The sequence below is a fragment of the Pagrus major genome, chromosome 9 (assembly GCF_040436345.1).
Source record: "Pagrus major chromosome 9, Pma_NU_1.0".
NCBI classification, from domain to species: Eukaryota; Metazoa; Chordata; class Actinopteri; order Spariformes; family Sparidae; genus Pagrus; species Pagrus major.
In genome coordinates, this window is record NC_133223.1 from 5,419,645 (window position 1) to 5,436,881 (window position 17,237).

General features: G+C 41.1%; 1 protein-coding gene across 2 annotated transcripts in view; it reads left to right on the top strand.

Annotated features, from left to right (window-relative positions):
* Nucleotides 1-16,205, top strand: part of dgkg (diacylglycerol kinase, gamma) — a 100,424-nt gene extending 84,219 nt beyond the window's left edge. For both annotated transcript variants that reach the window (XM_073473667.1, XM_073473668.1), the window contains 3 exons: nt 13,287-13,407; nt 15,081-15,141; nt 16,054-16,205. In XM_073473667.1, the coding sequence (XP_073329768.1) occupies nt 13,287-13,407; nt 15,081-15,141; nt 16,054-16,152 (281 nt within the window). In that variant the 3' untranslated portion in view covers nt 16,153-16,205. The remainder of the gene's footprint in view (nt 1-13,286; nt 13,408-15,080; nt 15,142-16,053) is intronic.
* The last annotated feature ends 1,032 nt before the right edge of the window (nt 16,206-17,237 follow it).

The window sequence follows — 17,237 nt, forward strand, 5'->3', positions numbered from 1 at the left end:
CATGCACCTAAACTACACCCTGTCATCTATAGCTGCCATTAGTTCCTCATAGGGTGCTGATTGGTCTGAAACACTGGTTCAGTCACGAGTGCAAATTGGATTAGTAGGTTAACAAGATCACATGGTCTCGTGAAGTACTACTCAGCCTGTGAAAACAGTTATATAAAGTCTTCTGCGGCTCTGAAAGGAGCTTCTTTAGAGTCTGAGATCAGGGTTGTCTTGGATTAGGCTTGAGAACTCAAACTTGTAACAGAAAGCCTGTCTAACAAACTTGGGACATGGAGTTCAAAAGATGTAGGCATTTAGAAAGACACTATTGAATTGCATTTTGGGTATTGCAGGATTCAGTGGTGTTTGGACCTCAATCCATACTACAGAGTAAATCTTTCTGGGCCTTTGCTGCTTCGATTTTGGAATCTCTTGTGAGTCCCCCAATTTAGTATAAATACAATGCTAACTTGCTGGAGCCCTCCTTTAAGACCAAGCATCACTTGCAAACACATGAAGTACAGTGTAGTACTGTAGTTACACTTCTCATCACCATGTGAGGTCACATTAGCTGCTGACTCCACCATCTTGTTCTGCTGCCCCTGTCCTCTCTCAGTTCAATCCAAAGGTTCTGGTTCCACAGGACCATTCAGTTCCTAGGCACGGGTATTTCTAACTACAGAACCCAGAGCACTTCTACACACTGCACTGTGCACACAAGCAGACACAGTTTGTATCACTGTACGTGTGAGAGCCTTAGCAACCATTGACTCCATTCATGGTGTAAAACATCAGCCTGGTCGGAACTTGACCTAAATCCAAGCTATAATCCCAAAGGAGCCTCTTAAAGAAGTGAAGACGAACAAACTGTCCTCACTTGAAGGGATTTCCCTTATCTCATTACACAGAGTGACCAGAAAAAAATACAGAAAACCTGTACACTGTAACACGATCCAGCAGCCGTGTTCTATGTAATACCTCTGTGAGACCTTTGAGGTAACGTTCTCATAGTTTGGCCTTGTGTTTGTGGTGGTGTTGTATTGGAATATTGTTCGTGGAAAGGTTACTCATTAATATGATACTTAAATTGGCACTAGACAAGTTTTCTGCTTCAACGTATCATCATGAAGACCAACTTTATTAGACTGCTGTAGTTGTTCTATATACTACATGTTGCTGGGGCTTCTTGACCTTTTCAGACAGAGCCTTTATTTTGCAAGTGAAACCCAACGTTGCATTTAAGGTATTAGTGCTAACTTTCACCGTGGGGCCCTTCACATGCAAAACTGAGGCTAGATGAATAATTAAAGCGTCATAGTTTGAAGCTTAGGGCCACTGACCAAGTTGCCAAATTTTACAAGTTGGGAGTGAGAACATGTTGAATATTATCACATTTCCCCATATTTAACAAAGAGACTAAAAGACAAATGTTCCTGTACTTTGCACACACATGTACATGCATGCATGCGTTTTTACATGACTGAACAATGTAGATTATAATGTTTGCCCAAACTCGCTTTACTTAGAGACAGTTTATTGAAACAGGTAAATATTTCATTCTCATTCATGTTAGAGCGTGTGTGTGATGGAATCTCTGTGCTCCACACTTGTCCCTCAGGATTTAACCATTATTAAATTAGCTTCTCCTGCTAATGCTATTTGGAAACAGGGCTCAAAGACGAGAGCTCTAGTTTCAGAGAGAAATTGTCTCCATGCAAGGTATGCATTAATGTGCCTCGGCCTCTGCGTGCCTCAGAGCGTGTATGTGCGAGTGTGCCTGCCAGTGTGTATGCGTGCCTGCATGTTTATCATACAACTAATTGTTTATGGCAGTTGCTTTCTCTGGCACAATAAACTAAAGCTTTTAAATCCATTTGCTGCAGATAATACAATCAGCCGGGGTTACCCAGAGTGAGTGAAAGACGCCCTGGGCACTTGTGATCTCAGTGATGAAACTTCAGTCCTCTGACTCACTGTGTTGCTGCTCTGCTTTGTGTTCTGCATGAACAGAAGCAACAACGGAGACAGACACACAGAGACAGCCTATAGTAACGTGTAATTGTTTAAATGTAATACAGTCGCCTACATCATAGAAATGTAAACATTAGATCAATTACCAGGTTTAAACAACAGTACTTACCTGCTGTGAAGGCTTAAAGGTGTCTTCAGACTGAACAGAAATGACATGTGAAGTTTGAACATTGACAAGTGCAATCCAAGTGTCTTCACCCCAAACAGATTTTTTATCAGCTGTGCAGACGTGAGCTGTAAGCAAACAATGCACACACCAACTGTGTGTGTGTCTGTGTACATGTGCCTGTGTATGCAAGTGTGTGTGGTGGCTCAGACTCTGACAATAACCAGGAGCTCAAAGAGCTTTTTAGTTATTTTCCTCCACATTACTTTCTTTTTTCATATTTCTGTATGTTCAGGAATCAGAAATTCTTGAGATGTAAATGTTTTGGTGAAGAGGGATCATTTGCATCTTTGCCTGCGTTTACACGGCCTAATTCTGCTGTGTGTGTCATTGTGAGGTGACACTGAAACACTGATTTACATTGTCATTTTACATTACACCTGTTTGCAGTCGTCTCTCTTAGGGTGACCAGGTGCCCTGCTCTATGTGGGACTGTGCAGCATTTGTATCCTTTGCTCCACATCCCACATATTGTGATGATGTCTCAAATTTTGATTGGCTACAGTTTTCAAAAGTCAAATCATTTACAGGACAAATGCTTTTCTAAATCGGGCGTTTGTCTAATGGCTGTGAAGAAGACAGGGAGGGCTGCCATCATGGGGCTGTGTCTGATGTCAGTCTGTGCACATGTGGGTAAGGTGCAGGTTAACCTGTTACTGTCTTTGCTGCTTATGCTACACGCAATGTGATTTTGGCAGAATATGATGGAAACCAGGACTGGTAACAGCAGCTGAAATTACTAAATATTAACACACTTTGCAGCGATCCCAATCCTACAGGACTGTAGACTGTCGTAGTAAGCCAGCACCATTTATTTTCCCATACTCAGAGAGATTGCAAAAAAAAAGAGAAGAAGAATAAAAAAATAATCAGCTAGAGGCAATCCATATGTCATTACTGTAGCTAAAGGACAAAAAGAAAGATTCATTTCAGTTTAGTGTAGTTACTATAGACATAGATATCTAAATTGTAGACTGCCTCTAAGCATTGGTACTTGTCTCACATTGTGAACATTTTCTCATGCTTTCAATAAAAGCATGAGAAAAATACTTCACCCTCAGTCTGAACAGACCTTCAAATTCAGTCTCAGGTCAGATACCCATTTACAGAAAAAAATGCAAGTCAGGTTCATTGGGGGGTTAGGTTAGGGGACATTATCAAAAGCTCGATAAACACACTGCATTTTGTAATGTGCCTCCATGCCTCTGAAATTCATCTTCTGCGCGTCTGTTGTTCTGATGTCAAGGTGTAAATTACACTCAATAAATAGGACAAAGAACACCAAGCAAAGAGCTAAAGGTTTCTGAATATGCTGTGGTGGTCAGAAAAAGTCAACCTGTCTGAATTTGTAAGTGAAGTGGGGTCAAAAGTCCATTCATGTCTGCTGGGTGAAGATAAATAACAGTCAGAGGAGCGGAGATAAACACAGAGATGGCCGGAGCTGCTGACAGGAAGAGGATTCACGTACGAAGGCCCCGGTGTCAGCCCATCCCATCAGCATGCTCCTCCTCACATTTTATCTCTGCACCATCTCTCCCCTCCCCTGTTTATTTCCTCCCTGCTCCTGGATCAGATTTCCTCAACATCCTGCTGTGGATTGAGCTGGAAAGCATGCACATAAATAAAGTGGATGTAGCACGCAGTAGTTACAGAGATTGAACTGTGTGCACTGTACAGTTGTGAGTAGTGCAAGAAATCACAATTTAAAATTCAGTAATTATAATAGTTACTAGTCCCAGCAATGCTCACTTGTATGTCAGCTTGTTTTTGTCTTTAATTATTTTATTTGCAGTGGTGGAAACCAAGTGCATTTTATCGTACTGAAGTACAATTTTGATGTTTTTTTCCTTTATCTGACAGCTTTAGTTACTTTCCAGGTAAGAAAGAAAACCAATAATGAGTTTTTAAAATCGTATACTATTAAGAGATGAACTACTAAATAATGGAAAGGTATAATAAAGTCTGTTAGTTGAAAGCAGTAATAAGTAATTACTGAATTTGAAATTGTAATCTTTTACACTTTGTCCTGAGAAGAGAAATTTGGACGGTGAATAACTGTTAAACCACAATGACCTGTTTTTATATCTACAGAAGTGGTAATATCTCCATCCCGGACGTCACAGAAAATGTGAGATGTGGGTGTAGTTGCTTTAACATTGTTGGAAACCACCTTTGATGAGGTTATTCAGTCGGTTATGAGTAATCGATATCCAATTTTAATAAGTTGCTCATCACTGGCAGTTCATTGGTGCTGTTTTTTAGAAACCCGCTATTTCAGGTATGTTCTGTCCAGGTTCCCATTGCGTCTCCCCTCCATGACTCATTTGTTTTCTCTCCTAGCTTGTCCGACTCTCTCCTCTCCTCCCTCCTCTCCTCCCTCCTCTCCCCCTCTTCCAGCCATCACGCCCCCGAGCTCTTTCCCTCCCCTCACCTTGCCTTCTCTTGCTCCTCCTTCTCTGCTTCCCGATGTCCACAAACCCCAACCGAGCCTCCCCACCAGCAGTCAAGCTGTGACACACCATGGAGGAGGCTATATTAGGCCTATCACATCCATAGACTGCATATTGTTTTCTTCTCACACAACAGAAACAGCAGACTATAATTACTTTGATTCACCCCCACTGGTCTGTGTGGCTGGAAATAGTTGCTTCATGAAGCTGCTGTAGTTGCTCTCAGTGGATGGTGGGAGAGTGGATGACCTTCCAGTCATACATTTACTCAAAGTTAATGAATGACAAGTGACTGCTCCTTAAAGAGGGCAATCACTTTCAAATGGGATGGGAATGGAAAAGATGACATGACACACTTGTGACATTGTGAGAGCTCCTTTAAAAACAGGACAGGAGTGTAATGTGTTCTTTCCCACGATTGTTTTTTTTTCCCATCTGGAAAATTCTCATGACCATTTGTTTCTGGACTAAACTGTGACAGAAATGTAGAAATAAAATTTCACCATCTGGCTGCTAACAGTCCATGCAAGGATTCAGCATTGGTGGTGTACTTTTGTACTGTATCATAGTAACATAGTGTTCCTTGTCAAATGGCCAAGTGCTCTCCCCCGTTCCCTTACCTCTGTTGGGGTTGGCGAGGTGAGCTGCAGTTCCTCTTGACCATCTGCCATTACTCTGGCCACCCTGAGACAATAACAGGCCGGTCGGGGAGGGAGGGCAAGTGGGCGGAGGAAGGATACACAAATATGCCTGCTTATAATTATAGCCCGACACCTCAAGCTATCGCACAACAAAAGCTGCAGCTATTTCTCAGGGGGATTTATAATTCATCTTTCAGCTTCTAACTGAAGGGTTGTTATAAATAGCTCATCACTAATTTTAAATCTTAAAGGACAAGTCAGGTGATAGTCTGTATATTTGTTAATGTCAACACATCTCATTAAAGATCAAAACCATCAATAGATGGATCCTGCAATGTATTGTTAATGTTTTTTTCATTATTTAAAGAAAGAAAAAGGTCTCTGGGGGAATAAAATCAGAAATGCTTCTTTTTGTCTCAGTCGGCTTGACAGGTGTGTCCCTGTGTTTGATTGACAGCAGCTGGCAGACCGAGTATCAGTAGGAAAGAACACAAGGTAAACAAACTTGTGCTTGACTGTTGTTGTAAGGAGCACGTCAGTATTTAACACAAGTGACGTCAGCAGCTGTATTTACTGTATGTGCTGCAGCAATTTGCTATCGTCCAAACAGACGCACTTCCCATGTAAACTATTGTTTGGTTACTCATGGAACAAGATAAGGTGCAGGACAAGATGTGTGTTGACTTGCTATTGCAGTAAAACTTATCATTCACCATAGGGCACCATTGTAAAAGAGACTTCCTTAAAACTGTTGACAGGACAGCTTTTATTTATATTTGTAAAACTTTCCTCTCGCTGAGAAAAGTGATTTAAAAATCTGAGCCGAGCAGGGACTCCTAGGCGGGGAGAAACTCCTGCACATATACAGTGGGCCACATAACTAGAAAGTTGACCCAGAAGCAGAAAAAATGTTTGGGCGTTTGCACCAGGCGAGCAGTTCTCTTTGGATTGATTAGGCGCCATCTCTGCGCTCGCTATCTAGTTCTTTTTATAAATCAGTGGTTGTCGTTCAGAGTTATTTTGTGTCGCAGGCTGCTGTCTGGCTCAATGCGGCCATCACTCTATGATACAACACTAATATTACTGTGTTAAGCAAGATTCAGTTTCCTGTATCAAAATAAGTTATTAAATCACTGTAGATAAACATCTTACAGTATTTCAGCAATTCATTGCAAAACTAGGCGGCACCATCATGAAACCAAGAAATATAAAATGTAACTTCCTGCCTTTTGGTTTGTGAGTTTTTCTCTGGAAGGAGAACACAGGACAAGTGATTTACAGAGCAGATGTGTAAACTGTAACAGACTGCAAAAAAATTATTAAACTTTAGTTTGACTTGAAGGATTTACATCTACAGTAAGAAGGGTTGTAATAATAGGCTTGGGGCTGAGTAAGAAAGTACTGGGCTATGGAATAATGCACTGGAAAATTACTCAGATATAGAATATAGCCACCCTTATTCTTTAATTTATATTTTCATCTCCCACTTTCTAGTTTTTGTTTCATAGTTTTAGCTATATATTGAGATTTTAGGATTTAATTATGAGTAAAATGTATATTATCACCTCCTTGAGGAGGTTGTGTTTTCATTGTGTCTGTTTGTTTGCTGGTTGGTTGGTTGGTTGGTTGGTTGGTTTGTCAGCAGGGTTACACAACAACTACTGAGCAGATTTGTTTTTTGTCATTTTTGCTTTCTCAGGGAATAATTCATGGATCTTGATGAAAAAAAATTCTGGCAGATTTAGGTGGCTAGCATCCATGAGTGAGTACAATTTGATGCAGATCCTCGATCTAGTGAGCTTAGATTATGGTTAAGCAGTTGTAAGTGGTTGAAATACAGGGCTGTCGAGTTTGATATTGGATTAGGCTTGAGTTCAACATTTTGAAGATATTCTGGCATAATGTATTCAGAAATATTCTGAATAGTCACTATGTAAAGTAGGATTACTAAAATAATGAATGTATTTTAAATGACTTCATATTTATTGCACAGCAGAGAAAATAGTGCAGCACAGCAGTGACGATTCTCGCTCCCCGCTGCTTGGCAAAGCAATGCCATCCCATCCCAGAATGCACTGTGGCTGCGTTATGTAAGAGGCTGTTCTATTCTATTCTTAGCTCTACCTCACTGAGAAGTAACAGTGCTGGTTGCCTGAGAGTCAAAAGCGCAGAGTTCTGATGAGGCGGGAATCATCACTGAGGTGAGAATCAGCACAGTGGGCTATTCTGCCATCAGGCTCTCACACTGGGACACGGGCAGGACGGCATGCCCATTTTTGGTATTTGGAGGAAGTAGAGATGTATAGGTGGGTGTGCGAAGGAGGGCGATTTATATATTTAATAGTACAACAGGAAAAGGATATATGAATAGTACTGTGTTAGAATCCTAAAATAGGACATGTCAACACTCAATAGACTGTATTACCTCTTTCTTCAAACATTGCAGTAGCATATACAAACACGTTACAGCTTTTACACACTGACCCTCCCTGTTTTCCAACTGCAGTGGATGACAGACTGCGTCCATCTTTACATCCAGCCTTCCTTTTAATTCCCATCTGTCATGTGTGTCCAGTGTGTCACTAGCCCCCCGCCCTCTTCTTGATCCCTTAGTCTCCAACTGTCCAGTGTTTTCTTAATGGATGCCCAATCCTATTATAATTATTTCCTGGAAAGCTCTGCAGAGACACAGAGATACATATGGTGGACATGTGTCTGTGCCTGCACAATAGCATGCAGTCTAAAAATGAAGCATAACTTGTGTATCTGACGCAGGATAATGAACATGTGATCAGGATTGTAGCTGCTATTTAGGACACTGAGATTATGTCCTGATTATTTTTCCTGGAGTTTTAGGAAACCAAGGGGAATTCATTGTTGTGGATCTAAATAAAAACAGGATTTAGTCACAAACTGTATCATCAGTTATGTGGAAAAAGATTTGAAAAGCATTTTGATCTTTTTGGAAGGAATCGTAGAGTTAAAGCAGTACATATCCATGTTTTCACAGTGTCAGTGGGTGAATTTACTACATGTTAGCTGAATGGTGTAATTCTCTGTGTTTCACTTGTAGTGAAACACAGAGAATTATCACCCAACTCTGCAGCTCCCCTCAGCTCTAAGCATCATTTCAGTGTGTTTCAACTCATAGTTTTGGTTTTAAGGCCCACAACTTTACTGTTTTTGATTCACTCTTACCAGTTCTCATTTACCAGGTTTGCGGTCTGGTTTTCAACCAGCTCTGATAAACCCACTGTACACCACTGTACACCACTGTACCTGTCAGCACAGACACACTTATAGACTAGCTGGTGAACATAGCGGTGTATTTTGCAGATAGAGAGCCAGATATTTCCCTCAGGAGCTGGTAGGGACCAAAAATAGAGCTAAAAGAGAGTGTTGTACTTCATCAGGTAGTCAAAAACACAGCTCCAAATGCTCCAAAATAACCACAGAAGTTCAACTTCATTGCAGTTCATAACAAATTCAGTGGGGGGGAGATACAGCCTAATGAAGTATCTCCTCCCTGCTCCATCTCCTCCATTTTTGTCATTTTCTCAGATAAACTCAAAGTAATGCAATATACCCAATTAGAAAAAAAGAATCTGACCTCGCAGCCATTTCAGCATTACGTTGACAAGATTTTTTTTCGTGGATACTTTTTCTTGTGGTGCACTGGTTGTAGTGGTGTGGTTAAATTCTTAAACAACAATGGACACCTAATTTCATGTGGTGAGGTGATACTGGACATAGTAACTGTAATAATAGAACTGAAATCCTATTAGAGACATGTTGTACATGTTACTTTTTAACGTAACTTCTGCAGCTGGCTAATTCCAACACTATCTGAATGAATGATAATGTTACTCTGGAACCACCAGACATCAGAATTAGCAACTGTTTGCTAAAAAGATCACCATAACAGGTGATACAATGTCAGTGCTGTATTCACAGCTTGTTTCTGGTGCTTTTTTCACATCGTAAAAAGTTGCTCACAATCATGTTGTAATAATCCCACACCAATTCTGTCGCTAAAACTGCAAAGTTACTGTTTTTACATTCACGCACCACAACAAAGGAAACTTTAAAATCATTTTATGGAAGCATTTCAATCTGATTCACTTTAAAGTTCAGTTCCAAATAACGCAAAAAACAATTCTGGAGACTCAGTTAATGTATCTATCCGCCAGTAGCATCGCCACCTTGATATCAAGCTATAAGTTTCAGATTTTAAAAAGAGTTTTCTTTTCTTTTTATAATGTACACATTTTCATGTATTGAACCATAAGTGGTTGCAGTTTATTTCTTTTCGTCACTCGCACCTCTGTTCTAATGCTATTCTTAAGAGGACTGACAAAACCAATGTACCACCTTCAAGTCATTTCAAAATGTTTGTTCCATAATGTACTCTGACATTTTCTTTTCAGTTGTCATGGAAAGACTTTCTAAATGCCACACATGCAGCTCCACACTTGTGCTTTTATACGTGAACCAAAACAAACTACATATTCGCCATAAGTTAAAATGTACCATGTACCTAATCACCAAACTGCTGTACATAGTTTTATTTTAGACTACAAGGAGATGATTGGGAGAAAACCCCAAACTTTCTAAATGTGTTAGAAGATCAATTGTTTATTGAATGTGGCTTTAGTCAACATTTGATAGGAATAGCATGAAATATGTTGCCTATAGTTACAGTACACATGAGAGTTTATTAAAGGAAAATGCATTTAAATTGACTCTATACTTACGTCACAATGCTTACATACCTTTTTCCGTGAATCTAAAAAGTCATAACCCAGACTTGTCCTGGGCCCTGTGTTGTATCAGACTGCTGCTGAGCACATTTCCTCTCCAGAGCACAGCAAAAACCACACAACTGCTTCCTGTTTGTAGTTTAAAACAAAGCCAACAAGGTGAGCAAGCTCTGACGACATTGGGAAATTATTAACATTGTTTACACTGTAACAGACAGACAGACCTGCAGCCTGTGGCTCCAGTCACAACAGGCAGTGCTGCAGGTTGCAGCTTGTCTGGGCTGAATGGAGGATTGAGACCCTCGGGGAATGGTTTGACTGGTTCAGTGGGTGCCTCTCACACAACTCTTCTTTCTTTCTTCCTGCTGCACTGTAGCAAACTCTGCTAGAGCCATTAAAACAAGTAGACGCCTTGTCTTTATATTTATCTATATCCTCTGTACTTTTATTATTTTTCCCTTTTTTTCTGCCATTAACATTTGCAACATGTAATCATAAGAAAACACTCACAATTTGAAGAATTGTAGATTTAATGGACGGGAACTTTAAGAGGGGTCCTTCCCTCCTTCTTGTAAGATGATTTTCTGACATTTTAAGATGTTTGTGATTTCAGCACTGAACGGATGCAGAGATGCAATCAGGGAAAACCCAGTGCTTTTTGTCGGCATGAGAAAGTGAAATATGTTGAGGTATTCAGCTGGCACCAGCCTGCCTGGATAAAGTTAATCAACTCTTAGAGTGCAACACTAACCTGCGTGTTTAGCCATCGAGAATGTGTCACAGAGGTTATTTGACTCAATTTAGGCCCCTTCTCACTCCAGTTGTGTTAAAAACAGCAGCCTGGTCAGTGGCCCTACACTTGAAACACTTCTTCATACCTAAAAGACTAAATGTATCGCCTTCCAGTGACTCCCCAAAACGACAAAATTCACCATTTCCAAAACAGCATGACCCTTGTAGCGACAGGCATACCGGACCTTCATCATGCCCTCGCAGTTTAGTCAGGCTTAGGCAAGAAAACTACTTGTAACATTAGTTAATGTACATAATGTACCTAATTTAACTTAACTACATTAGTAAGTTAGAATAACTCACCATTGACCATTGCTTTTACACTGGACACAGACAGTGTGCTTATTTGACTCTAGCGGGGTAGGTAGAGCATCATAATTTGAGGCTTAAGGCCACTGACCAAGCTGATGTATTTGACGATTGTGAGTGAGAACTTGTTGGTATAAGAAAAATGGGAAGATCTAGCTGTTGTCTTGTAGTCTTTGTCAGCCTGGTCAGCTCATGGAGCTGGTTCCTGTTCCCATGTTTGGACAAGATGTACACCACCACAGTTAATTAGTGTAGATGATTTGCCACCAACTCAGTTGTATGAGATTTCATTCTGCTGTAACACCTCACAAATTATCACCCTGGCTGTGAAGACGAAACATTTCTCACATTTGTCTCTAATAATTCATTTCATAAAGCATTTGTAAAAACCTGTGAAGTCGCTGGGGCCATACAAACACAGCATTTCTCTACAATATTAGGTAATGTATGAGCTAAAGTGTATTGAACGTGAAATGTCAAATGACATCATCAGTGACCTTTAAGATTATGTCTGTAAATATTGACTATTAGGCATCACACTTATCAAACAGTGAGAGGACACAAAGGAAAAGTCATAGAAGATAATGAGGAGGCACAATGTGTTTAAAGGTTTGACACACAGAATGATGGTGAGCAGCTCCTCTCCTCTGCTGTTTTTAGTTCACCAGGTGAAAGACTCATTGAGCTTGTCAGGACATGATGTGTGTGTTAGGTAGAGACAAATAGGAAGGAGGTAAAGGTTAGCGAGTGGTGAAAACTGCATAAATATTATCTCCATGAATGACTGTGAGGTTGTGCATGTCACAGTTTACCTTTCAGTTGGACAAAATGTTACATCAAATGACAATATGTTTAAAAAAAATGTAGTGATGAGAGTTAACACCTGAATCTGCAGCTCCCATCTGCAGTTTCACCTCATTGTTTAGTACAACGTTAATGTTTTGGTTCAGCCTCACCACTCTCATGCCGTTGTTTTCAAATGCAGCTCTTTTCAGATGAAAAGCTCTGACAAACCCACTGTACACTACCTGCTCAGTACCAAACAGCAGACAGTTGAACATTAGCTAGTTTACAATGTGGAGCATTAAGCTGCTAAAAGTCAGATAATTCCCTCAGGAGTGAGTAGTGACCAAAGCCAGTGCTGAAAGAGCTTTAAGTGTGTCAGTAGGTGCTACATGCAGTATACAAGTACATTGAGAAGGTACCCTCTTTTGTAAGTCAATTTTTGTATCTCTAACCAAAGTACTTTTAAAAGTAACCTACAATTAAGTACACCAGTTGAACTAAAATTATTGAGCAATGTTATAGTCATTAGGAAATAATGACAAAAAAGGAGTGCTACATTCTTTCTCTTTTTCTCCCAAGTCTAGAGACAAGATCCCACCTTTATCCTAGAATGTAGATTAGATAAATTAACCAACCAGAGTGAGTCATTATTGGTGCTCCAAGAACATGCTCAATAGTTTGCTTTTAATGATAAATAATAATACAGTAATGTGTACACACAGCTGAAGTAGATGTGTAAAGACTGAAAAAAGCAGCCCAGTTTCCAGAATAAGATGCTCAGAGGTTCACTTCATTTGAAGCAAACCAATGCCTTAAAAAGTACAAATTTAAATTGGGTTCATATGCACACACAAGGCTTTCATTGAACAATACCACCCAAAAGTGCGAGCAAATTTCTATCAATGCCTCCGGCAGCAGTTCAAAGGTTGAATACATGCCAAAGAAGGTCGAAGTCCAAACTTATCCTCCTCTAGAGGTCAGCAAGTATGTGTTAAATCACCATGTCACTGTCCATGACAATGTGCTTTAGTATCATGTTGAATCTTGTTTTCCATATTTGCCGATTATCATTTGGAACTGCTCCACAGCCGGTTTCCTGCACACAAACACGAGCAATCGTGTTTGATGGGGCCAAGCTGGAAACACAATTGCTGGTGACTGAATCCAGGTCTTGGCAGTTGGGGGAAAGTGCCTTTTACCTCAAGCAACTACCTTAACTGACTTAAAAAAAAATACTTTTAGTTCAGTTAATTTTAGTTCAGTTAATTTGTATAAACTATACTAAAAACTTAACACCGTTATGTTGAATTGAAAACTAAAGGAGAGGAACTCTCTGTCTCTCTCTGTAACCCTCTCCATCCAGACTTCAGTGACCAGCTGTTGGAGGTGGTTGGCCTGGAAGGGGCCATAGAGATGGGACAGATCTACACAGGACTCAAGAGTGCAGGACGCAGACTGGCTCAGTGTGCCAACGTCACCATCAGGTGAGAACCTCATTTAATCCATCCTCCTCCCTCCTGTCACCTTCTCACTACCATTCTCCATCTTCCACTTCATCTGTCTCATGTCTCTATCCTCCGGTCAACCAACTGGAAGCTGTTTCTACACAAAATGGATCTAGCTCCATTTTATGCATGTATAAACAAAAATGTATTCCTTTTGAGTGTTTTTGTCCATTTGAAGGCTAAAATCCCAGCAGTATCCAAACAATAACATGCCTGTACCTTATGAATTATAGATTCCAACTGCATGCTCTACTAAGTGAGCCGGTGGAGCCGAGGACTGACTCGCAATCACAGAATGACAAATTATCTGTCTGTAGCTTTAGTGCCAAGTTCACTGAATACTTGCATTCACAAAAAACTGATGCCAATGAATTTCCTTTCCTTTCTTCCTCTTGTGTGTTAGGAAGGACCATTCAGGTTGAGGATATCTCATATTTAGCTAATGTTGTCTGTCGCTGTCACTTGTGGTGGACATTATCTGTGGATAATTCATGCTAATTATGTGTATGAACCAACAAAACACAGAAGACACATCGAATCCAAAGATAGCGCCAACAATGACAATTGCTCGACTGGCACATGCACAAAAAAAGTTTACTAGCTTCTGGGTTTACTTCCTGCGTTTGGCACCCACTTAATATGCGCAGTAGTGTTTCCCTTGCTGGCCCCGCCCACAGGTTCCCTCTCGGCTCACATACTATACATTGTGACAACATCACATATTTTTAATTCATTTTTCTGTGTCTGATGAAAGTTCACAAAAAATATAAAACCTCTATGGCTCAAAAATTCCTTATAAAGAGTCATAAATGACCTTGTTTGCAGTTTGAGGTGTCCTGTCAACAGTTTTACAGACATCTCCTCTATAATGGATGTTTGATCTATGGGGAAGATCCTTTTTGGGCTGCAGGGAGTTTTTTTGTTGCAATACTGCGAGTGATCAGTAATGCTGAGCAACGCTGCCATACCCAGGTCTGTAATGCATTCATGCTCTTAACTCATCCAAAGTATCTGAGTGATATGATTAGCGTATTTGAGCCTGGATTCACTTTTAAACAAAATTCTATCAAAGACATCCAGCTGCACTGTGGCCACTTTTTGTTTCCGATACATTTTTTATTCAAACACAGTGATTGTAGATCAGATGTTTTTGTTGATCTTAAAAAACTCGACCCTTTTAGTTCTATAATGAGTAGACTGTACCAAAGGAGTGACATTTACAAGTCGCTCTCTCACTTGTTCAGCAAACTGCCCCTAATATTTTCCTAGACCAGAATTAAAAGGCCATTCATCACGGTCATTCTCCCATACTGTGTTTCTCTAGCCAGAGAGGCATGCATGAAAGTCTTAAACCAACTCTGAGTGAGAGTGTGTGTGTGTGTGTGTACAGTGGCTCTGTGAGTTTAAAGAGTGGGGGCCTGTCTGGGAATGGGTCTCATGGGAACAAAGGGTGCAGTGTTTGACCCTGTCCTGGGACAGTGTGAACAGGCCTCTCATGCCTCAGAGGTGTGTGTGATTTGACCTTCACAACCTCCAACCCCACCCTATCCTCCCTCTCTCTCTCTCTCTCTCTCTCTCTCTCTCTCTCTCTCTCTCTCTCTCTCTCCCTTCCCCCCACCTCTCTTACTTGTCCTTCTCCTCTCTTTTCACAGGACGTCCCGGCGGCTGCCCATGCAGATCGATGGCGAGCCCTGGATGCAGCCCCCCTGCACGGTGAGAGTCACATCACAATAACTGCTAACACACTGAAAAGTTGTTTAAAGACAGGGATTCTCATAGGGCCTAAAACATGTCACATTGGAGGCCCTTGCCCAAATAATACTGTACATTAAAGACCCCTTTAGGTTCAAGAGACTCCAGAGAGGCATTTTGTCCCAGAGGCTCCCATTCGTTAGGATTTTTGTATTTTATAACCAAACGCATGCTAGAGTCATAAATCCTCATATTATGTTTTGAGATCTGGACAACAGTTTGAATGTTATGTCAAAGATGTTTATGTACTGTATGGCTGAGATGTCTGCTGAAGTTAGCATGCTAACCAGCTAGCCTCGGCCCATCCTGTCTTGTGATACCACTTTGTAGCACAAGAGGTAACAGACAACCAAAAATCCTCACAAAATGTCAAGAAAAGCATCACACCAGGTTTGACCTGTGTCACTGTGTCAGTCTGTATGGGGTTTTAGAGTCTTCTAAGTGTCCCCCGGATGTCAGTGGGCTGCCATTTACCCTTGATAGCTGATAAAGTCTGCTGTATGCCGGAACAAGAAGAGTGTTAGTCAGCTTTTGTCCTGTTTTGGTTCATTTCCCTGCGTTTGTCTATCCTCCTCTGCACACCACTGGCCTCAACCTCCAGCAATGTCGTGCCATCAGATATCACAGACTGCCTATATTCTTCTTAAAAAAGGAAGAAATTAACTATTATCTATTCATCCTCACAGCATTTCAACCATTGTTCATTTCTGCATAGTGGACCTTCATGGAAGCAGAACATAAAAAAGCTTTGTGTTGTGTTATGTGAGTTATTTCCAAGGTTGCAGTGAGAGATTCTGTTACAGTCAGTATACTGAGAACACATTGGTGTATGAACCTTACCTAACTGTGTCCTTCTTTATTTGATTCTTACAGATCAGGATCACACACAAGAACCAGGTCCCCATTTTACTGGGCCCGCCACAGAAGACACCGTTCTTTTTCTTCAAGAAACGCAACCGGAGCAGGGATTAGGACACATGCATGCGATACACACACATACAGTACACATACACACACACATGCCACCCACCGTATAGGCAGCTCCATCAGATGACTGGTGAACTGTTCCCAGGCTGGAGCTAACAAATGGAACAGTCAGGATGCCTACAGATAATTCATTCCCAAAGGAAGCTGCAGTGATGGCACCCGAAATGTAAAGACTATCTGTCTACAGTATCGACCTATTCCTGTGTAACCATCATCCTCTAGTCTTGTCTCCATCCCAGCCATGGATTTAGTCTCAGCCACTTGCAGCAGCCAAGTCTCTCAGTCCAAGCCGCCCCCTGCCCAAAAACTCAGCCATATGCCAGTACTGCACTGCCTGCTAAACACAACTTTGGCTGCTGGGATTCCCTCAAGCCCTTGAATGAAGTAAAGGAAGTGATAGTGAGGGGATGGTGGGTTAAAGAAAGAGGTTGTATGAAGGAGAAAGAAAGCACTTCAACACACTACAGTGAGAAAGGGAAGAAAGTGAGAGTGGCGGGGAAGTGATCATGGTTGTTTACAAGGGCAGGGAGTAAATAGAGCAAGAGCCACCTCTTCTTTAAAACACCTGTATGAATAATGAAAGAGCGGTTGCTTGTAAGGGCGCTCACTCCAGGGCCTCCCCACAGACTGACAGCACGGTACAGCTGAGGAGAAGAGAGGAGTGGAGTGGAAAAGCCTCATCCATTATTGACTTATTTTGTTTGTGGGTTATGGCAGTGGGGTGTAACAGTGGCCTGAAAGAGAGGAAAAGAGGTGGAGACATGCAGGGATTTTAGCCTCTCAGCGTCACTGGCCTACAAAAAACATCCTTTAAACCATGTCTGCAGACTGTTAGATGATCTGGCTGTACACCTCAGGCAGAGGAAGGACCTACCTAGTTGTGCACACGTATCTCTATATGATTGGATGGAGTCAAGATTAAAAGTAGAGATTTGGGACAATAGCTGTGTTACGTGGACCCTAGTATACCAATAATAATCAGAATAATTGCCCAATCAGAATAAAAATGCCTCATGTAACCACCTCAGCCGTAGGAGACTGAACCAATCTGGCTCACTCTTCATCAATTT